Source organism: Microcebus murinus, chromosome 24, assembly GCF_040939455.1.
Source record: "Microcebus murinus isolate Inina chromosome 24, M.murinus_Inina_mat1.0, whole genome shotgun sequence".
Classification (NCBI taxonomy): domain Eukaryota; kingdom Metazoa; phylum Chordata; class Mammalia; order Primates; family Cheirogaleidae; genus Microcebus; species Microcebus murinus.
In genome coordinates, this window is record NC_134127.1 from 10,825,590 (window position 1) to 10,849,892 (window position 24,303).

The following is a 24,303-nucleotide window of genomic DNA, read 5'->3' on the forward strand; positions in this document are numbered from 1 at the left end:
AGTTGGGGGGAAGGAATGTAGGAAGAGGGGCAAGTAGACAGTAAGACAAATTATTACATTCTCGTGAGACTTTGGTTAGCGCCCAGAAAATCTACATTTTACATATGACAAGGCGAATGTTTGAAGAGAAAAAGGAAGTAAGGGAGGAATCAATTATGTAGATTTCCCTGGGTGGCTGGAAGAATGATTGATCTTGTCTTGTCTCTGTTCTGCACCTGGGAGGGTAAGCTTGGAATCAATGTTATTAGCGCAGAATTGAAGAGACTTTAGTTTTAGGAGCTAGGCTTAGCCTGCAGATGCAAAGTTATAATATGCATGTCCTTATTTATGCGAGGCCAGCAAAGAATTGCCTTATGAATGATGTCTGGGGCAGTCCTTAGTAGATGCCCAAGGTCCTTTACCTTTCCATAGGGCTCTGGCTAATCCACAATGTTAGGAACAACTATTCATTTGGGAGGGGGTGTTGCATGACTCAGCCTCCCAGCTGGACCTTTCCTTTTCCATAAGGAGTTGGGAGGGTGGGTCTCGAGATTTCATTTTCCTTAACAAAGCCATGATCCACCTCTGCCCAGAAGATGCGACTCAGCCTGTATCATCTCCCTCCTGCAGGCGACGAGCCATCCCTCTGGTCACCTGAGATGCCCTGGCAGCTAGCCTGCCAAGCCTGGGTGAAAGGGGAAGTGATGAGCAGCATGTTGATGATGAAGCAGTTTCAGCGGGTGTGAAAGAAGCGATTTGACCACTGTGTTCATAGGAACACCGCAAAGCCCAATAGATTATAGGCATTGCATCAGCCAACTGCAATCACTAGTAATTGTCCTGATGAAAATGCCAACGATTAGATAGTACATTCAAATCACTTACAACAGAGGCTTCTTGACAGTTTTATAACATGGTAGATGGTGCGGGAAGCTTGGTTCTCTGCAGTGTCAGAGTTCAGCATTGAGAGGTGAAGGCATAGTGATTACATTTTATGTGAACTTTTTCCCCAAATGTCCAACTGCACCTATTTCCAAAGCATTTCAAAAGAAGCAGTAAAATGGCCATTACTACTTTAGCATTTTCTTCCTAATAACTACTGATCCTGATGTTAGCAAAGTCGCTCTGTGGGGGAAGTAGGGAAGTAGGTGGAGGCCCTTTTTGGGAGGCAGGACTGGGTCAGTCCGGGTTGTAGTACCAACCAGCTATGGGGCCCGAGAAATTCCCCTCCGTGTGCCAAAATGGGGGTGGAAAAAATATCCCTTTAGAGTATTTAATTTTAAAACTGAAGGCATTGTGATTGTGTATGCGCTTTATCAAATTTCAACACATTAAGCAGAAAAAGTAAAGCTTCTGTCTCTCAACCTGTCTCTATTCATCCAGCCAAGAATTTTAGAGAAAGAAATGGAAGAAAATCTGCTCAGTGCTCAAAGTTCTTTATAAACAACCAGCATTTTCTATTATGTTTATTCCACTTGTTTCCTATTGTATAAGAAGAACAAAGTGATATTTTTGTGGCTCATTACAAAACTGAGAGTAAACAATAATTCTCTTGTACTAAGAAAACACTATTAACTTCTGACTCTTTCTTTCCTGAATAATAGGTTTAATTTCTTAGCCTATATTTGGCAGCTGATAACTGTCAACAGTTTATTAATCTGCCTTGGGCCTCATTTCCAGGAACAATTGATAACAATAGCTGGAGATGCCAGATTATTTCTAAGGAAGTGTCTTTGCCTTGATTGACAAATAGGTCTTCCTGCATCTACTTTTTCAGAAACACCTTTTAAGCTACAACAATGGAGATAATTAAATATGTATGTTTTCCTTGCAGGGAATTTGTACAGTTCATATAATTCAGGTGTCACCTTGGTTTAGTTTCATGGTCAATCCGAGTGTGTTAAATCCAGTACCTTAGATGGATCCACCGGCTGGAACGCATGTGGGGTGGTGTTTTCTGGCATCCTCCTCTTACTAGCGGGATATTTTCCTTAACTTTGCTTCTAAATTGTCTGTTGAGAACTTAGATTGCATTTCCCTATAGAAAAAACATTATGTTTACTCCTAATGGGTGACACTCATGGTAATGATCTGAATTCAAGGGAATATCTTGTTCAGGATGGAAGAAAGAAAAGAGCAAAGGTAATCTCCTCCCCATTTCTTTCTTTCTTTTTTTTTTTGTTTGAGACAGAGTCTCACTGTGTTGCCCAGGCTAGAGTGCTGTGGCGTCAGCCTAGCTCACAGCAACCTCAAACTCCTGGGCTCAAGCAATCCTTCTGCCTCAGCCTCCCGAGTAGCTGGGACTACAGGCATGCACCACCATGCCCGGCTAATTTTTTCTATATAATTTTAGTTGGCCAATTACTTTCTTTCTATTTTTAGTAGAGTCGGGGTCTCGCTTTTGCTCAGGCTGGTTTCAAACTCCTGACCTTGAGTGATCCTCCTGCCTCGGCCTCCCAGAGTGCTAGGATTACAGGCATGAGCCACTGCGCCTGGCCCCCATTTCTTTTTTCCTTTATTTTTTTGAGATAGGGTCTTCCTCTGTTGCCCTGGGCTACAGTGCAGTGGGGTCATCACATTCTCTGGCTCCTGCAGGTAGCAAGCACGAGGAACAACAGACATTGCTGCTCTGCAGCAACATGCTGAGCACAGCACCAGCTAAACACCCCCTTCAGTCCACAGCCACAGAGCTCAGAATGCCCATCATGCCCAATTCTGCTCAGTCTCCCTCTTTGAGGCTGCTGTTGACCAGTGGCTTCAGGTCTAGGGGCTCTAGAAGCCCTACACCATGTCCGATTATCCCAAGGGCTGAAAGGATCGATACTTCATATCACACTTTTAACCCATTTGCAGCCCACAGGTTGAGAAGCTGGGATACTGCAATTTAAAAAATTGAGAGAAGTTAACCTTGCTTGGACAAGTATACAAGAACTCCCAATCTCTCCTCCTACTGCATTCCTGCTGACTCCACCACTGTCTTCCTCTCCATCCTCATGTTCAAAGGACCACCACCACCTCTGCCCTTCCCCTTCCCATCTTTGAATCTGTGGCCCGTAATGGGGAGAGTAGGAATGAGGGAAGAGAAAGGACAATGGGTCAGGAAATTTCATTCTGGCCTAGGCTTTCTCCATGGCTCATCACTTCCAGGAGGGAATGGGGAGGAAAACCCCATTTTCCTGCCTACTCTGCCCCATTTTCCTAACCTCTCCATTGTTCTCCTGGTCCTGTTTATCTCACTTGTGAGGGAAACGGGATCAGAAAGGAGGCTCCAGAAGAGGAAAGGAAACCTTTACCTCTCAGTCCTCTTCCACTCCAGACCCGTTCTTGTACAGATGCTCCTCGACTTATGACGGAGTCACATCCTGATAAACCCATTGCAGATGGAAAATATCGTTAAGTTGAAAATGCATTTAATACACCTAACCTACGGAACACCATAGCTTAGCCTCGCCTACCTTAAACATGCTTACATTAGCTTACAGTTGGGCAAAATCATCTAACACAAAGTCTATTTTATAATAAAGTGTTGAATATCTCATGTAATTTATTGAATACTGTACTGAAAGTGAAAAATAGACTTTTTGTATGGATACCTAAAGTACGGTTTCTACTGAACACAGATTGCTTTCATGCCATTGTAAAGTTGAAAAATCATGAACGGAACCATAAGAAGTTGGGAATTGTCTGTATCTCCATTCTAATCCCTCACCCCAAGAGCACTCCTATAGGTTTGGGTCTAGAATATTACTAGTACATCATGGGTGAAATTGGTACCTGACTACTGCTATGGTTTGTCCCCCAAAATTCATATGCTGAAACTTAATTGTCAACGTGATGTTTAGTAGTATTAAGAGGTGCGGCCTTTTGGAGGTGATTAGACCACGAGGGTTCTGCCCTCATCGATGAGATTAGTTCCTTATAAAATGCCCTTTTATCCCTCCTGCCATGTGAGGACACAGCACTTGTCCCCTCTGGAGGACACAGTGTTCAAGGCACCATCTTGGAAGCAGAGAGTAGCCCTCACCAGACACCAAACACCTGCTGGTGCCTTGATCTTGGACTTCCCAGCCTCCAGAACTGTAAGAAATAAGTTTCTATGGTTTATAAACTACCCAGTCTATGGTATTTTGTTATGGCAGCACCAACAGACTAAGACAGGTACCCACCACAGATAACAGTGTTACTGTGAACGAATGCATTCTGCGTTTAGAACAGATCCTAAAAGTTTTGAAACCAATATACATTCATGAGTTGGGGTCTTACATGAGTCAGATTTTCTCTTTTCAGGTGTAGGCCTGTATATAAAATATTTTCAACAGTGTGCTTTAAAGCTACTGACTTTTTGATACTAAATGAGAACACTAAGTTATAAGAAAAGGAAACAGTAGAAGACTTTAATACAGGAGAAAATGTAATTAGCAATTATTCTTGAAACTAGCCATTTCCCTGTTTAATAGTGTGGATGGTAATTTTTATCAAGCAAATAATTTTTAAAACTGATTTGATACTATTTTCCTCCATGTGACTGTAAGGGGGGGGATGGGACAGTAAGTCATCAGGCCATTGAGTGGTCATCACCAGCTGAACATGACTCAGCCTCAAGAATTGGCTCCTAACAGCAAATAGGAACCAAGCCTTTCTTGGAGATGGAAATGGAGTAGAAAGTTGATGAGTAAACATCAAAGGAGAGGACTAAAAATGAGAAAAGAGAAAAATGAAGATAAAGGAGATATTAATGGCAAACACTAGCTCCAGAATATTTAAATCAGAAAAAAGTTAAGTACTGGACATGAGGTTTCGGAGAAATGGTGGGAAAATGGTAAACAGAAGGGTGGTGGACTGTCCTGTTGAGTTTACTTTCCCCACGTCTTGACATGAGGCTTGGCCACATGACTTGCCAGTGAAATGAGAGTAGAGGTGGTGTGTGTTAGCCCCAGGCAGGAGTTCTAAGAGCCACCACATGGGTCTACACCCCTGTGGCCAAGTCTCTGCCAAAATACCGACAATGTTCCTGACAGCCCAGGTTCCTGAGACAATAATCCCAAGAGTAGAGTCATAGCCAATCTGTGATGCACGTGCAGTGAGTGAGAAATAAACCTAAGTTGTTGTTAGCCCTGAGATTTGGGAATTGTTTCTAATGCTGCATAATGGAGCCTATCCTGACTCAATTAGAGGGTTTTCAACACATTCTGGTACTGCTTCTATCATCAACCATCAACATTGGAATTTAATCCTCTCCCACCCTCACTCCATACCACCAATGAACATTCCAATAGGTAAATTAATGCTACGGGGTGGGGATGTTCTGATATCAGACCCTGACATTTTTAATACCTTGATGGCTAGAATGAGAAACTGCTGTTTAAAATTATCAATAATTTTTGAATCAATCTTTAATAAGTCTGCTTTTGTTCAGGGGTAAAACAAAAGAAAAACTTTGATGAGCTTCTTGGCTATGTAAAACAAAATGTTCCTTCTACATTAGAAGAGTTGAAAAGATAATCTGCTTAATTATGAAGATTCCCTGCCTTCTTTGTGGGCAGCATTGCATTTCTGTGGATGCTGCTGCTTTGGTGGTGGGGCCAGGACTCATGTGAGGGACCTCATCTAAGAATCACTCCTGTTTAGGGAAGGTGTAAAATGGCACCTGCAACCTGGTGCAGGTCAGAGCTGAGGCGGCCCACCGGGGCAACTGTCAAGCAGATGTGTAGCCAATAGATTGTTTAGCCAAGGGAGTCCAACACTCAGTTTTACATGTGGTTTTCGAGTGTGTGTGTGTGTGTGTGCAGGGGGGGAGTTGTGTAGTAATTTCTCTTTTCCTCAAGCCTTTAGTAAAATATTTGTTTAAAGTTAGTCTGATTTTAGATATGCTTTGTAGGATTAAAGAAGAGGGTCTTATTCATGGTGGGGGTACAGGAAATATGAAAGTAGCTTGGAAAAGTAGTTAGAAATGGTAAAAGGTGCCTGCAGAAAAGTGGAAGTCAGCCCCAGTGCCAGAGACTGGCTGAGGTGCAAGCAACAACCAGGATTAACCTACGTAACATGTAAACATTCTTGGGGTTCCCAGAAATCCTCTGGAAGAGGAACAGGATAGACATCAGAACATTAACTGTCACACAGGTTGGGGGCTTGAATGGTTACTTATACTCATCCTAGACCAAGCTCAAAAATCATTTTGTGAAGCATTCCTCTCTCCTTTCTGCTATTGCCCACTTTCTCTACAATCACACATCAACTCTGTACATGATATAGTATTTAAGAGATATACTTGTGTTTGTTCCCACTCCACATTCCTTTTTCTTTATTTTGTAGTCCCCATGTCTGGTTATCAAAAGTTTGTGGAATTAATACATTTCTATGATGGGCCGTGCAGAATTCTAGGTAGGAATCCAAAATGTCACAGAAGATGAGTAATTCTGGGCATAGCTTTTCCCTTCCTACCCAAGCAGATGACAGGCTTGGGAGTCACTGTCTCAGGGCCAGTGTCACAGGAGGGAGAATACACTGTGGAATGAGGTTCATCCATATTAAGATAATACTATGTGTCTCACTCAAATCCATTCTGGTAGGATGAAGAGCCTCTAAGGAAAAACAAAAGGAAGTGTTTGCCCAGGATTTGGTTCTGGGGAATCCTAATTGGATTCAGGTGCAAACGTAAAATGTTCTGTAACTTTAATGTCATCCGCCTGATTTTGTATGGCACTTGGTATGGTCTTCCCTGGGCCAGTGGATGGCTCTAATACTTCAAACTGCAAAATGGAGCTGTTTGCTCCATTAACTGTTTCCTCCTTTGCAAATTCTCTGCATCTGTTTTTTTCCATTTGACACTCCTGAACTGTTTGGTGACCCCTGCCTGGGAACTCATCTTTGCACTGAGATGCCCCGGCCAGACTGCCTGCTGCCCCTGCGTGGGTGGCCTCACCAGAGGAAGAGGCAGTGTCTTCCGTGCATTAGGGATGAAAAAGACGTGCTGCCGAGCTGGCTGGTCTTCTGGACTTGCTATTCTCATCCTTGTTATGGCAGGAAACATGTTCGCCCCAACCCAGAATGGGGTGCGAGATGGGGAAGGGTGTGTACGTGGAGATGCACCAAGACCTGCGGGCTTGGCTGCACCCCAAGTCCTGGAAGTTGTCTCTATAAGCCCTCTTCTGCTCCACAGTTTTGTCACTTGCAGTGATAACAGACCCATTAGGCGCATGGCTCCTGCCTTTGATGGTAGTAGTCTCCCATGCTTGCCTTTCAGGCTGCAGTTCCTCTCTTCAATGTGATCCCGTTTTCATTTTCTCAGAGATTTCTTAGTTTCAGACTCACCAAAGCTTCCCCCTCTTGTTTTAACTTTGCTAGTGTATTTCCCTTTTTTTAAAAAATGTGTATCATTTCTAAGGTTTCATGCAGGAGTGGGGTAGGGCTGATCGTGTGCACTCAGTCCACTGGAAGCACGTATCAGAGCAGCCAGGCGGTGATTATTACATAACCAAAAGGCTTTCCTGATTAACTTGAAGTATTGCTACAGACGACCAGGAACAAGGCATTTCCAAAAGATAATGCAAGACTCACAGAGTGACTCGCTGTCTGCATGATATTCTATGCAGACTGGATTGCAAAAATGTATTTTTAAAGGATTTAAAATAAGAACCCATTTATGAGAAAAGGGAACTCCTTAGCAGTACAAACTGGTAAGAAACATTGATAGTAATAGCTCATATCTAACAATCACTATCTCTGTAAGCCCTCTGCATATTACATTCAAACCTCACAAACACCTTATGAGGTAGGTATTATCTTCACTTTACAGATGTGGAAGTGTGGCAGAGGTTTAATAACTTGTCTAAGCTAACATAAGAAAGAGCTAGAAGTCAGCTGGTCTGATTCCAGAGCCCATCGTGTAACTGCCACGCTACAATGTGTGCTACAATGCAAACAAACCCCCAAGGAATTTATAAAATAGTTACAAAGATAAAGCCTCTCAAGTCCCAAATAGTATTGCTTTGTTTGGTAAAAGTCTGAAATCATGCAAATCATGGTATTTCTAGGTAACACATGGATATGATGAACCAATAGTTTGGACATGTTGATCTAGAACTTAATTTTTTTCAAACTCTTCCCACTTTTTCACTCCTACCCAATTGACATAGACAATTGAAACCTGACAGTCGCCATTGAGTCTATTCTGTCTCCCATATAACTCATTAGCAGATCTACTTGGTTATTCCTTTAACATAGAGCCTGGATCTCACCACTTTTCACATCTCCATGGTATCTGGGATAGAGAGATCTGGTGGCAGAATCAAGAAGCTGCCACCACCGGTGCTGCTGCCCCAACTGCTTCCTAAATCCCAGGAAGCTGAAGGACACACCAGAATGCCACAGTGCTCACATCCCCAGGACTCTGCTGGCATACGACTTGAAAAAGTAGAACGTGAAATCACCCTCCACCTCACTTTTGCTTCCCAAATCTCTCTGTCCCGTGAGCCTCCGCATCTCTCTTGGCATCCATAAGAATCAGCTTCCTTTGAAATGTTTTTGTGTCTTTGTCTATCTCCCTAGTTAGCTAGTTCAGAGAGGAACCATGTGCTCCATTTTTTCCTGTCCCCCAACAGGACCTAGGGTGCTGTCATGTGGTATATACAACTGCCACTGGGAACAAGGACGTTTTCTAGATAAAAAGCTAGAATCAAATGTGGAATTTCAGCATAACTATCTCAGTGGCACAGCCAAGGTGAAATACACAAGTGTGAACCAAATAGTTTCTACCTAATTAGTTGGACATTTCTCAACAACTGAAAGGGTTGGGTTTTTATAATAATATGTTCTAAACCACTGTGTTTATTATCAAAAAGATAAGAGATTTAAAAAAAAGTAAATCACTGTGTTTTTCTGTTTTTTTTTCCTTTTGGTTTACGTTAGTCACAAGTCTTTGATTAGGTGAGTAAATCACTGTGTTAAGCACTAGATTGTGAAAATAATTACTAGGCCATTTACACTGGTAAATGACAAACATCACTTGTAGTATGAAGTACGGCTAAAAACCATCTTTTTTTTTAATTGTTAGGGACTAACACCTTTGTCTTCACTGCTATACTCATAATTAGATTTTAGAGCCAATTTTTACAGATGTTTTCGAAGTTGATGATTGAGACCATGACAAGTATAAATTAAATCCATCTCTCTTAGTTTAATCCTAGAAAGTTGTTTCAGTTGTAAACCATTTTAGAAACAATCCTCAAATGTTTGATGTAAGTAAACCTAGCTTTCAGGAAAATATGTGTCCTATTTCTAGGAAAACAAGTTCACTTACTTTTATGTTATAGCTATTATTTTATTTATATGTTATAATACAAAATAAATTGATCTGCCAAGAGAAAAAGATACTTCTGATATTAAATGCCAGACATACTACAAATCAATATAACTTAATTATTAAATAGTAATGCTCTTATAAACAGATATGGGATACTCAGGTTTATTCGTTAATATTTTATTCTATTTGATGGTTTCTATGGTTGTAAATTGCCAAAATTCTTCTCTTTCATATTATGTGCCATTCTACTGGCTCCTGAAATAAAAAAATTCCTGATCCCCCCATTAGTACTGACTCTAAATACAGATAAGAAGACAGACTTATAATTGAAAATGGAACATTTTATGGTCATAAACTCTTACTCATGGTAACAGTTTTTGGATTTTCTCTGTTTTCCTGCCAACTGGAATTTATAAGTTTAACAATTAATATCTGAATTGTTGTGACTATACGTAGGGTATGGTCCTAAACCCAGGAATGGATTCCAATAATCAAGAGACTGGAAGCAAACCATTCAGTACAAAGTTTCTTGTAAAAAATAAACTGTAAATGTATCTTCATCCCTAGACTTTTTGTAACTAAAAACAAATGGTGAAGAGAGATATAAGACCCCAGAAATCAGATAAAAGTCTGAGTATCTTAAGCTCAGAATAACTCCTACATTACTGTGCAGAAAACTTAATCGTAAGGCTTCTCCTACTGCATGACACAGTAACAGCTCCCTTATCTGGTGCTCCTTTTCTATCTCAACCCCCTCCCCCAAAACCAAAACCCTTTTCGATAGGAAGAATACCTGTCACCGAGCACTTCATTTGTATAAGAGGTGGGAGAAACCCTAATTACATCCACTGATGTTATACTGTATACAGAAATGTCACATAATTGATTCAGTGAGCTTGGCTATCTCATATTTTTCCCTAACAACTTTCCACTAATATAAATTAGCAAATTAGAAACAAAAGAAGGGGTGCTAGGAACAAACACTGAGTTGCAAGAAAAGCCAAGAAAAAAAACCATTCCAGAAAAAAAAAAAAAAGAGCTGCGAGCAAAGGAAGCAGAGAAGCTTGAGAGAGGCAATGAGAACCACAGAAGTGGCAACAGGGCCCCAGCACAGCTGGTGACTTGGTGCCAGGAGACCATCCCCAGGACCAGACCAGCCCCACCTCATTTGGGGTGCATCTGTGAAGCATTTTCTGTGCTGTGCCCTGGGAACACTGGCGCGAAACCCTCAGCGCAACTGCATCCCTGACCAAGGGGCACATGCGTATGGGAGGGACGGGGAGGAAGACCCTAGAATGGCCACATGTCCCTCACACTGAAGGGCAAGGTAGAGAAGGTGCAGGTCAGCCAGGTCATTAGCCCCCCACATTTTTATTGGTAATATGAATGGAATCATATTATATAATCTGTGGCTTTCTGAAAAAAAAAAAAAAAAGATAAGGGAAAAATAATTTATGATAATAATTTTAAATTACCAAGGAAAAATTAAAATGTTTCAGGATATCCTAAGAAAGAACAAGTGTATGATGCATGTAATACTTTTGTCAAATGATTAAAATAAAACAAATGTTAGTTCTTAATGGGTTCAGCTTTAGTTATATAAAATATTTACCTATAGAACATGTCTTCCTCCTGGGAAATGCCATAAGACGAGAAGGCTTGCAATAAAATAAGAGGTCCTAGTCTTAACTGAGAGAAAGGACAATACAGGTTTATATGGAAGAAATATGAATTTGAACTTCCCACCAATTGTAAGCATCATAAAGCATCCTGAGATCAAAATCATATGTACCAATTAACAGTAATGTTACACAGTTGCTTTTAAAGTTTGATGTACTGATTTTCAAACAACCTTTTTAGTAGGAAGAATACCTGTCACCATGGATTTCGTTTGTATAAGAGGTGGGAGAAACCTTAAAGTTATCTGAAACTTATGAATCTAGTCACATTCAGTATAAATATCCTAGAATTTACTTTAGAAATATGGATTGACAATGTCCAAAAAATCATATTAGAGAAGACAATAAGAACCTTTGACTTAAACTTTTTAAAGTATATAGTGAGATTACAATTAGGACAATTTGGGACAAGATTCATATCTGAAAAAAAGAGAATAGTACTTTTCTTTGTTCTCATTCTGCCAGACAGAAAAAATTTTTAACTGTTTAACATGCTTGCAAAAAGCAAAATGCTCTAACAATGAATGGTAATAAATACATAATAAAATACGCAGTCAGAAAAAAGTTCGGAAAATTTAAGAACAAGTAGGATCTTGATTTTAGTTCGGTAGTAGTCTTTTTATGTCAACAAAACCTTCTATAACTGTTTTTGTAAAAGGTTAGTTAAAAATTCTACTTCCCCAGATTATCAGTCCTTTTACTAAAGCTCAAAATCATAGAGCTTCATGGTAATATTTGTTACTATGGTTTCAATTTTAGGCTCTGCGAGCCTAACACTACATAATTCATACTTGCTTTATATCACATTATTAAAACAGTTAATGCCCTTCAGAAATCGAAGTGTGCAGTACATTTTCATTTCAAAAACACCCACAAACTAAAGTAGATATTTAAAATCTTTATTGTTTCATCATCAAAAGTTTTCCTTCCATAGAAGAATGGCAATGCTGTATCAGTGCATAGTCTATGGAAAATTCATACCTCAAGTAACTAGCCTAGAAGTCAGAGACAGCACTATGTCAAGCTAGTGTACAAGGTCAAAGACACAATGCTGCCAATGCAATTAGTATACAGAAAGAATATGCAGCTGTTAGAAAAAGAGGCTAGGGCCAAGAGGACAAAACAGTAGCAGTGCACTGCACTGACATCTAGAAGAACAGAAAATGGGAAAGGACCAGAGAATGCACTTCCTGCAAAAAAGTCCAGTAGATCACAGGCACAAAGAGTTCCCACCTGTGTCACCAGCTGTTTAATTCACGTGTACTTGTACCTTCCCTTTTAGGTCTGGAACATCATAACACCGTAAGCCATTTTCAACCCGCGTGACGGGTACAGCCACATGCTGATACTTCATCCTGCCTCCCATCATCTCACAGCTAAAAGTAATGGTTTCGGTTAGGCAATAAAACCCGTGGCTTTAGGCATCTTCAGTTTAAAAAGCTGAACAAACCCAAAATTTGTTCCCATTTTCTCGAGAAATAAACCTTATAAAACAATAAAATATAGCTGTCATGATTCCTCAGCTTGGCTGAGGGCAAAACAATTTTTATGTTAAGTATACTGAATAAACATACAAACAAATGTCCTTAACAAAATACTGTCAGACTAACCTGAATGTTTTCATAATCAGCTCCTGAAAAAAAGTCCTGATAACTGTGAGATGTAAATGACCACTACAATTTGATCATGCCTGGTTACTGGGAATTTTTTGGTCAGGTTTGGGTCTGAAGCTGCTACACAGCTGGATTTGGCTACTTTGCATCAATTCACACAATTGCCTTTTATAAGGAAATAGCAGACCTATCATGATGAAATCAAAATGAAAACAGCTAAGTTATACAGGAAACTTGTCTTAAGTACTTTAAAATTACATATGATATAACCTTAGAGAATAAGAACTACCATTATCATGGTCTAAATCTTAAACTGTTAATGCATGAATTATCTGCAAGACTAACAAGTCACTTGTTAATCACGCCAAGGCCTTGCAGGGAAGGGGGCACTCAGAATGTATGGCATAGCAATTATTTTCCAGGTGAATTAAACACTTCTATGTGTTATTAAACTATATTTGAAAAGTTATTTTACTTATATATACAACATACAAAATAAGTTAAAAGGAGGAAGTAGAGGAAGGTTTTCTGTATATATAATGCACACATACAACTGTCCCTCATCAGTTAGCAGTTCCATGTATATCCATTTTACTCAGGGTAAAACATGAAAAGCTGATAGAAGATCAAAAATTCCACTTATAAATAGAAACAGGATTCAAAAAATGGAATTTCGGCGTAGTTTCTTCCCATATTGCAACTTACCCTACTTTAACTGTAATAAACAAATAAAAACCATATCTCAAAAATCTGTTTTTAGACCCTTACCTTAAAGTTTAACATAAATTTTTCTAACAATTGAGAAGAAAAGCACTCTTTTATAGCAATTCCATAAAATAATTTTCAATTCATAAAACACTTGTCTACTAGTAAAACCAGCAACCCTTATGGAGGGCATGGGCATTAATACTTGGCCCCTCTGAGGTATAGTTGCAGCTATATTTGCACTGAGCATATAGTCTATAAGGTATGCCAACGGTCTGCAAGTTTGCATAACATTGGGAATGATGTCATCCTAACTGATTGAAAACTTATTTTTCTATCTTTTTGTAATAATGGAGGCTAAATAATTTTAAGAGAAAAGATGTACTTTAGCCCAGTAATACAGCCAGCAAAATTCTGAATTCCTAACCAATGCAAATGGTTATTACATTTAAAAAATGTTTAACATTGCATATTGATTTTTTAAAAAACTGAACAGGAAAGACACATAAATATTTAAATTCAGCAGGACACCACAAAAAGCATACTATAGATAAGCGTGAAACCAGTCAAGCTTTTCCAAAAGAGAAAAATCCTTTTAATCCTTTAGCAAGTCTCTGTGAAAATAGTATGCTTACAATAAAATTGAGAAGGGAGCACCTAGAATACCCCCAAGAGGCTTGCTATACCATTTAGCATGACTGCCCCTTCTTCTGTGTGCGTAAATGGCCAAGAATGACAGGAAGTCCATTTGACAATAGTTCAGTAATTCCTTTTCACCATTGCTGCCAGCTGAAGTCATCATTGCTTCCAAAGACCAAGAAAAAGCCTAGTATAGTTGCAAAGATGACTGTGTTTCCTGTGAGAACAAGTGCACAAGCTCCCCACTCAATCTATGGAAATAAGATACAAACACTCAGTTAACAGACATATGAAAAACAAAAGGAAAATGAAAAGCAAATCAAGGCTCCAGTTGTATGCCAATTGTGATCTAAAACAAATATGGTTTGTAACAATAAACTGCACAGTGCTGAACACTTAATAGTACTTTCATACTGCTGTTTTTATTTACCTTTGGTTCCTTTAAAAACAGTCATCAGATGATAATTATTCCAAAACAAGCTTGACTTCTGGGCTATAATGAAGCAGCATAGAACTCTATAATTTTTTGTTTATAAAGAAATTTTCTAACTCTTCCTTAGTGAATCTAAAGTCTATTAGAGAGCAGGTTAGATTTTAAAGTGCCAGAGATGCAAACACTAGTATACATTCTCTTAAAGGAACAGGGGAATAATATGGCTATCTTCTCTGCTGACTTCTCTGCCACCCCAGAGAGGAAGGCATGAGTTTGGATCGGTGGGTTTGGGAGAAAGAACTGAGTATATGTAGTTCAGCCCCTGCTCCTCTTTTATACAGTCCCACCTGCAGGGCACAGACCTTTAGGTCTTTCATGTTTTAAGTTTTACCAGATGAGCCTGTGGTTGTTCTGCATGAGAAGTGTTGCCAATGCCCAACTCTGAGAGTTAAGTACTAGTTAAGCCAGCTGCTGCTGCAGATCCAAGCCATGCTCTCCAATATCATTTTTATTAGTTAACAAGAATAAATAATAACATAAGATTTTAATCTCTATCTCTTAGGCTCCTATGTCTCTCATCTCTTTTCCATGTCATTAATAAAAACTATCCTCAAGAAAACTTTAACACAGTCCAATATAAAATCATTACTAGAAGAATATATTTACTTACCAGACGTGCTCTGGCAAATACAATAGGGAGTCCAAAAGCTGAGACAACAATGCCTGTTGTAAGAAATATGGCAAGTTCCTTACAAGCATTACTCATAGCATCTGTATCATCCACTAATCTTCTTGCTATGCAGTATGGAATAGGTGAAAGGATGTAAAAAAACAGAACAAAGAGGGGCCAGTATTGGCTAGAAAAAGAAAAATAAGTTAATGTAATTTTTGCAATCTGTGTCATTTTCCTACACTCAAAATATGTTCTTTTTTTTTAAGGACCAAGGGAATATGGCAAGGTACAAAACACTGTACAGTTTAACCACTTCGGTACGAGCGTTGACTATAATCGATAGCCAGCGACTTTAGCTGACAGCCGTGATATGACGGCGCATAGCCGAGCGTTGACTTTAGCTGACAGCTGTGATACGACTTTTCTAATTTTTCATTTATCAAAATAAAATTGTGAACATTTAAAAATAATGTAATGAAAACATATATGTATATGTTACCTATTCTGATTTACATTACAAGTAAAGCTGCCTGTAAAGTAAAACAAGCTTTCAGTGCTTTAAAGCGTTCCTCATTACACAAGAGTAAAACTTTGAGTCATTGTCAATGCACAGCACAAACTATCGTGCGTACCATGAGTGCCGCTGTGGGCAAGGTTTCTCGGCTGGTGAGTGCGGTACCGAAGTGGTTAAAAACAAGGTATAACCTGGACACTGAAAACAGAATACTCCGAGTCACAGTGTCCTTAAACTCAATTATGATACTGATTAAATTTTTCTTCTGTTAAAATAAAATGCCTTATAAATCGTAATACTTGGAATCAAGGCCCAAAATTCAAAATATTTTTCATTTTCGGTTATAAATAAAGAGGCAAATGGAAAATGGGAATATTAACACAATGCTTTCTAAAATTCCGGATTCATGCCTTTGACTTCTAATGGATGATACTCTACCTTAGTATAAAGCTGAAACAATCTCAAATGTTTCCTTACGTCACTAGAAACTCCCAAAATACTGAAATCAAAATATAGAACACTAACTTAAAGTAGTATTGAAGAATTTCAGTTTCTAAATATAGAATTTATTACAATAAAAACAGATGGCTTTTAGCCTATTGTCTAGTTAACAGTATTGTGCCAATGTCATTTCCAGGTTTTGATAAACTACAGTCATATCATTTATGTAAAAATGATATGACCATTTATGTAAAAATGATATGACTGTGTGAAGGGTACAGGGAACTCCATGTGCTGTTTTTGCAACTTCTTGAGAGTCTAAAATTATTTCCAAATAAAAATTAAAAAGAAATAGATAGCCTATAAACTACCACAGAATAAAACACATATCATGCTAGAGATTTACTTGTACTTAGAGGCTTATGATAAAATAGCTATTTATGTTTTACCTAAAAATCTTTCCTATCTTAAGAGAAGAAAAATAAAAAATGGAATATATGCTTATGAAAAAGAAATTTAAACAGTACAAAAGCACAAAAAGTGAAAACTGAAAGTCCCCAAATCTCCCCTGCTTTTCTTTTTCCCACTCTCCTACTGAGTTTATGGACCCTTCCATATTTCCATATACGGAAACTTAAAAATATGAACCCAGGTCACTGTATTTTTTTCATTTAACAATATATCTTGAACATATTTGTGTATCTGCACCTATAGCTCTTCCTTATTCTTTTGAAGACTGCCTAGTATTTCCATTGATGGATATACCATAATTTAACCATTTTTCTTTTGATGGACATTTTCAGGGTTTGTCTATTTGTTATTATGAACAAGTCTACTATGAACATCCATGCTCTCCTCCCACTACATATATCTTAGCAAACATCTGCAAGTGAATTTGTATGAGAAAGTCTAAGAGTTCGTGGAAGAGCTAGTTCAAAGAATAAATACATTTTGAGAGCTAGATGCAAACTGGTCTCCAAGAAAACTGCAGTTTGCTCATACCTTTTATCTTTACTAATGGATTTTGTTTAGTTTTGAGTGAGATTCAGTATATTTGCATATATAGTTCTCTTTTCATATTGGTTGTTCATTTTTCTATGGCGTTGTCCATTGTTCTTTTACTAATTTATCTAAATATTAAGTTTTAAAAGTTTTTTCTATCCTAAGGAAAGTAATTGTTCACATCACTTTTTTTTTTTTTTAGTTAACTGTGTTCTGACTCTATGGTATTTTTTGCAAAAAGGCATTTTAGATTTTCTTATATTTAATATTATCAATAGGTGTTCAAAACTGAGCAGAAGGGCTAAGTTACTGTGTTGCTATTTTGCCATTATTGACTCAGCAGTATTGAAAGAGCAGGTTATAGCCAAAAATATTTTTTGCATCTTATTGTCCTAAAATCTTTACAAATTTTAAGGGATGATTTTTAAAAAGGGTCGTGTTTGGTAAATGAACATTTCTCTGCATTACTTTTACAGTAGCAGTAAAAAAAATTTTTTTTAAGCCTTAAAAGTAGAAAAATTTTACCCTTAAACACTCAAAAAGACAAAATTTACATACTTGTATATTGGCAGGGCACATCCAAGCATCAAAAACATCAGCCCGACTGCTCCTCCAAAGGACAAACTAATCAAAGCTGCAAAACAAATAAAAAGTCCAACAGAAATATCAATTAGTTAAAGTTAATATTATTTTTATTAATATTAAAATTAGCAGATTACATTACCTATAATCCTAGAAGCAAAAACCTCAAATGCATTAATAGTGTTTTGTCTTCAAAAGTGTAAGTCATTTAGTCTTAGAATAAGTCTTTTGTGGCATCTTCAAAGGCAAAATAAAGCGACACTGATTTTCAAAGCTCTGGCCTATTGCAAGCACACCACCACATTCCTCAATTGCTGGTTGCATTTCTAATGAGCATCGCAGTGCACAGGATCAATGCTCCTCTGGCATTCGTATTATCTTTACTTCACAGATCATTACAGTTTTGAAAAGCAGTAAGTGGAGAAACTCCACATTCTCAAGTTTACTGGACTTTAGAAGCCTCATCCTATGGGGAAACCTCTCCCGATCTGCTTCTGCTTCTTGCGCACACACCCTGACTGCGCATAAAACAGTTAAGAAAAAACATTAAGGAAAGTTGTAAGCTGGGTGCGCTGGCTCATGCCTGTAATTCTAGCACTATAGGAGGCTGAGGAGGGCAGACTGCTCAAGGTCAGGAGTTTGAAACCAGCCAAGAGCGAGACCCCATCTCTACTAAAAATAGAAAGAAATTAATTGGCCACTTGAAAATATATATAAAAATTAGTTGGGCATGGTGGCGTAAGCCTGTAGTCCCAGCTACTCAGGAGGCTGAGGCAGGAGGATTGCTTGAGCCCAGGAGTTTGCGGTTGCTCGGAGCTAGGCTGACACCACAGCACTCTAGCCTGGGCAACAGAGTAAGACTCTGTCTCAAAAAAAAAAAAAAGGATAGCTGTAATTAATAATTTTAATCAATTAAGTGTTACAGATCTTTCAATAGCTTGCTAAACTATAGCTGTGTTTCCTCCCATAATCTCCCACACATTAGAAAAATCTGAAGGATAAGGGGTACCATCCTTCTGTGTATCCCTAATTTAAGGCATCATTACAAGCAATAGATGCAGTCTGCAGGTGAAATATAGTTTCTAAAGCTACACACACACACACACACAAACACACACACACACACACACATAGTCATACACAGCAGTATATTTTAAAGTGTTTTCACATGCTAGTGAGTATAAACAACTACAGTGGCTAAGAGAATAACTTAGGTTTTTATGTTGTTATTGTTAATATGGTCCATTAACTTTAACAGAAAAGTTAAAATTCAAAAGGTTTTAGAAGGTCTAAAAGTTACCAAGACAAAAGCTCACACATACAAACCAGAATTAAAAATAAAGGGGCTAAATGCTGGCAAATACTACTAATATATTTCTCAGAACTAAAATGGTCATAAACCAAGGACACCCACTAACACAGTAGCTTGGTAGCTTTGATTTTCCCTTAGATCACTGACCATTTGTTCTCTTCAGTTCAAAATCAGTCCTCATGATCTGGCCCTGCCTACCTCCCCTGCTGCATGTCACACGGGCCACTAGACTGCCCCTTGCTCTCAAGCACTTCAGTTACAACGGCTCTTTCCTTTCTTGGAAATCAGCAGGCTCCTTCACCCACATGGCTTCTGCACATGTTGTCCTTTCTACTTCAGACATTTTTTCATTCATTTAAGAGACATTTACTGAGCGCCAACTATGTAAAAGGCGCCCGGGATATGACAACGAACACACCATGGCCTTTTCACACTCCAGGACTTGCGTTTTCGCCTCATCCTTTCCTCTTTCTTCGAACTTCTACTTTTCCTTCAGATCTCAGCTCAATCATCTAGTCCTCTCTGAAGTTCTTCCAAACCTACTCACTACAATAATTCCCCGTCATCGTTTTCATTCATCTACCAAATATCTGTTGAGCACCTAATGTGTGTCAGACACTGTTCTTGCTACTGGAGACAGCAAAAACAAAGCTCTTGGCCGGGCGCGGTGGCTCACACCTGTAATCCCAGCACTCTGGGAGGCCGAGGCAGGAGGATTGCTCGAGGTCAGGAGTTTGAAAGCAGCCTGAGCAAGAGTGAGACCCCGTCTCTACTATACATAGAAAGAAATTAATTGGCCAACTAATATATATATAGAAAAAATTAGCTGGGCATGGTGGCTCATGCCTGTAGTCCCAGCTACTCGGGAGACTGAGGCAGAAGGATTGCTTGAGCCCAGAAGACTGAGGTTGCTGTGAGCTAGGCTGATGCCATGGCACTCACTTTAGCCTGGGCAACAAAGCGAGGCTCTGTCTAAAAAAAAAAAAAAGAAAAAAGAAAAAAGAAAAAGGAAAACAAAGCTCTTGTTCTCATGGAACTTACATTCTAGTGGGAGAAAAGCTGATTAAAAAACAAAAGGCAAGGACGTAACTGTCAAGTGATGAAAAAAGAAAGAAAAGCAGGGTAAAGGATGGTAGTGGTAGTCTAGACACTGGCCAAGGAAGGAGTCTCTGATGAGGTGCCACCTGAGCAAAGATCTACAGGAAACAAGGGAGTAAATCACATGACACCTGGGGGTGAGCATTCCAGGCAGAGGCCGAGCATGTGCAGAAGCCCTCTCTGCACCGGATGCCTCACCTTTGCCCAGTTATTATAGCTGCAATTTCCTACTTATTAGTTGTCTTTCCTTCTCAACTGTCACGATAGGAAGCAGATTCTATCATTGTTGATGCTCATGCCCCAGCTCTTTACACTCACTAACAAATGTTTGTAGAATGAATGGAGCAGAGTGGAAGTCAGAAGGGGCTGCATCCTAATCCTTACTAGCCACTAACTAGTCCAAATAATTTATAAGCCTCACTTCTTTCTTCTATAAAATGAATTGGACTAGGCCGGGCGTGGTGGCTCACGCCTATAATCACGCCTAGCACTCTGGGAGGCCAACGTGGGTGGATGGCTCAAGGTCAGGAGTTCGAAACCAGCCTGAGCAAGAGCAAGACCCTTCTCTACTAAAAATAGAAAGAAAATTAATTGGCCAACTAAAATATATAGAAAAAAATTAGCTGGGCATGGTGGTGCATGCCTGTAGTCCCAGCTACTCGGGAGGCTGAGGCAGAAGGATTGCTTGAGCCCAGGAGTTTGAGGTTGCTGTGAGCTAGGCTGACGCCACGGCACTCTAGCCTGGGCAACAGAGTGAGACTCTGTCTCAAAACAACAATAACAAAAAAACGAATTGGACTAGATCTTAAATGCAAATAATTTTCTAAACACTAAAGATTCTGTTAAGCCAGCTAAGTTCATTACTATAAATACTACGCAGTAACACCTCATTCATTCAAAAGCCATTTATGTAGAACATAGCTTAGGATCCTGGAGGAAACAAAGGTCACTAAAAAGAGACAAAATAGGCGTTACAAAGCCCATACACTAAAGCTAACATTCTCTATAAACAGACCCTTAAGCTCTGATTCAGAAGCTGTTAATTCATTTTTATGACACAACTGTTAGGTGTGAATTTAGAGTAAAAAAAATTATCTATGTTCATTTATATGTGTGTATATATATATATACATATATAAAAATAGATAATTCATGTAATAAATAGATAATTCATTCAGAAAATTAAGTGAAAAGGAACTTTCCCTTCCCAAAAGGATTCTCTGTTACTTGCATCTTTCAACACACAATTTTGTAAGATTATCTTGTTTCCCACATGGAAACAAATGAGAAATAGCTGCATACAAGCAAGAGCTGAACTTTGACATGAGAGAGGAAACTGAACAAATTTTAAACCAGGCAGAAAACTCTCAAAAAGCATGTTTGTAATAACTTTGGCAAGAGGCAAGTGGCCTTAGCCTTAGGACCTTGATGGCCTCTGAGGTAGCCCTGTTTTATGACAGTGAACAATCATTCATGTTCTTATCAAAAAAGAAAGTCTAAGTTCTTTGAATATACTCTTAAAAAGTTAATGACAAATGATTTCTTAAAAAATAAATCAAGGACTAAGATGAGGTAAAGCTCATGTATCAAAAAACAAAAACCAAGATTGTTTTATTATAACTGCTATGAATATTAATATTGGAATAAAAATTTTAATGCATTTATTTACATCTTAGAGTCCAACTCCTTTTATTTTTTCCAACTCTTTTTAAATGCTATTATATAATGAAAAAGTGAGGCCTTTGGAATTGTTTAGGGAATAAAGATACCTGGAGATAATACTTCCATTCAAAACACAGTTTTATGTGACATCTTATCTCCCTGTCAAACCGGATAAGATAGCCACCTTGAGATGAAATAAATTGCTCAGAACTGTTCTCAAAACGTCTACTTTTTCCAGTCTTATGAAATCACCAACTAGGCTGGTTTATATACAAATTTCATCATTTGTATATAAACTGTTGTCTGAAATGACACATCAACAAGGCAAGAGTAATACAGTAATTGAGTGATGCAACATTTAGACGACAAAACTTAGGTAAGTCTGGTTTCTCCTCCCAAAGCCTCTAGGCTAGGGATGGATCAGCCCAATTATCTAGCAAAACTCCCTAAAGACAGGATGCTGGTTCGGTGATTACAAAAAAATGAAGAGTAGGAGGGAACAGTTCCCTAACCTGGGAGTTACCAGAAAGTCTAATATATCACAAAGTAATAGACAAATGGCTCAAAAAATACATAACGGTCTCTAATTACAGCAACACTCCTTCCCAATATAAAGATGTTAGGCCAAGAGGAAGAAACATCCTGATAAACAATCATAACCACCACAAAATGCTACTGAAATCAAAAGTACAATTGCATCTGCGGCACTTTCACCTGTTTAATACAGTATTTCCCTAGGGTTGGGGAAGGAAATTACAAAGCTCTTTTCTTAAGAGAGGCTACCACATCAATGATACTGAAAAATCGGGGAAGGACAGAGAAACAGGCAATATCCTAAAAACCACAGCATTTCACAATAAATGCCTTTCACATAAGGATTTAAAAGAGTCTACATAGTTCAAAAGGAGACTAGAAAGTACCCCAGTTGCTCAAATGACAAGGTTTCATACGGGAAATGAAATGTTCTCGGACACTGAAAACACACAAGAAACACGAGAATGTGACCCCGAGAAAGAAGCTCAACTAAATCCTTAAAGAAGAAAAACCACACGGAAAAACACTGCAATCAAAATTATTCACTTCCTGCTTGCCTGTCCCTTCCATAAAAGCGGCAGGTCAAGAAATTAACGTAATTTGTTAAAAAAGAAGTAGCTGAAAACTTTGCTTCTAATTGCACTGACGACAAAACTACCGGCTGGAACGAATGCAACGTTTCTTATTTCTAAAGAAAATACAGGAATAAACGGGTCATTCACTCACTAAACACACTATTTTGTCTTCCGAAAGGAAGAGAAATAAAAACTCTTGAAATCTGAAAACGCCTCAACGTGCAACTGTGGGAACAGAAAGAGAGCCAGGAGCACTGTGGGGCCGCGCCCGGGGTCTCCTCAGTAGCACAAACGCCACAAACCGGGACGCGTCCGCTTTCGGAGCGCAGGTGTCCGGCCGTGGACGTGGGTCGCTGGGGCTTCGGGAAGAGCCGTCCCTCAGCTCCTCGCGCGGCGCCGGCACACGGAGACCGCACTTGTGCCTTTGGGTGGCAAAGGACTCCGAGTCTCCGTAACTGGCACCTTCAGCCGCCGCGACCTCCTCAAGCCCACACCGCGCCGCCTCCGTGTCGGCTGCAAACTCCCGCACCCCGCGCGCGACGGCCCGAGTCGCGACCCGACTCCTGAAGACCGCGAGCCTTCACCTCATTGTGTTTTGGTCCGGGGGGCGACAGGCTGCGGACGTCAGCGGAGAGCCGGGCTGCCGGAGCCGAGCCGCGGCGGCGGCGGCGGCCGCGCTTCCCCGAGGGCGCCGCGCCCACCTGCGCCCCGAGGGGCAGGGACCGGGACCGCGGGCCGGGGTCGCCCCGCCAGGCGCAGGGACGCCGCGCGCGCCCGGGCCGGCGGCGGCGGCGCGCGGGCCCCCCCGGTCCCTCTCCCCGGGCGGCCACCCGGCCCTCCAGCGCCCTGCGCCCCAGGCCCACCTTTGATGCCGGCCATGGTGGTGACGTAGCTCCTGGCTCCGCGACCCGAAGCGGCGGCCGGGAGACCGGAGACGCGCGGCCGCGGCCAGACAACACCCGGAAGTGCGCGACGCAGCACTTCCGCCGGCGGCGCGCGGGGGCGCGAGGGCGCGGGGGGCGCGCCGGCTCTGGCGGTCTGGCCGGCTCGGTGCTCTCTGCTCGGCACTCCGCGGATCCCGGCCGGCCGGCGCTCTTCGCCCCCGCCCCGGCTTGGGAGACGCGCCGGCGCCGGCCCCTGGTTCCCGTCAGAGTCGGGCGGAAGCTCCGTGCCGCAGCCCCGCTCCCCCAGCCGGCGGCCTCGCCGGTCCGCAGCCTCCCGCCGTCTTGCCCGGGGAGCGCGAGGCGCGGCCGCCCTGGCGAAGGCGCGTGTGGTGCCTTTTGGGGACAATGTTACGCTCTTTAAAGGACAGCTTTTTCTCTCTACCCGCTCCTCACCTTGTAATAAAGGGGCAGTAAGGTGGTCTGCACTTGGCTTCTTGGTTTCCTACACAAAACTGGGGTTCTGACGGGGACCCACCTCCAGAGATGGGAGCAGCAGGGCCCAGTGCAGGATCGATCTGACACACATCCAATCCTTTGGGAGTTTGAGAATCGGTTGTGTTCTTAGTAGTAACAAGGGTAGAAAAGAGAGAGAGAGAGAGAGAGAGAGCGACAGCGCA

At 40.5% G+C, this 24,303-nt stretch overlaps 1 protein-coding gene across 1 annotated transcript; it reads right to left on the minus strand.

Moving 5' to 3' along the window:
* Nucleotides 1-13,849: 13,849 nt before the first annotated feature.
* LEPROTL1 (leptin receptor overlapping transcript like 1) lies at nt 13,850-23,879 on the minus strand. Its single transcript, XM_012784154.3, has 4 exons — nt 23,606-23,879; nt 17,538-17,613; nt 15,020-15,206; nt 13,850-14,167 (listed from the first exon to the last, which is right to left on the minus strand). Exons 1-4 carry the CDS (start codon nt 23,619-23,621, stop codon nt 14,051-14,053), a joined length of 396 nt encoding a protein of 131 aa, XP_012639608.1. The 5' UTR covers nt 23,622-23,879; the 3' UTR covers nt 13,850-14,050.
* Between the last annotated feature and the right edge of the window lie 424 nt (nt 23,880-24,303).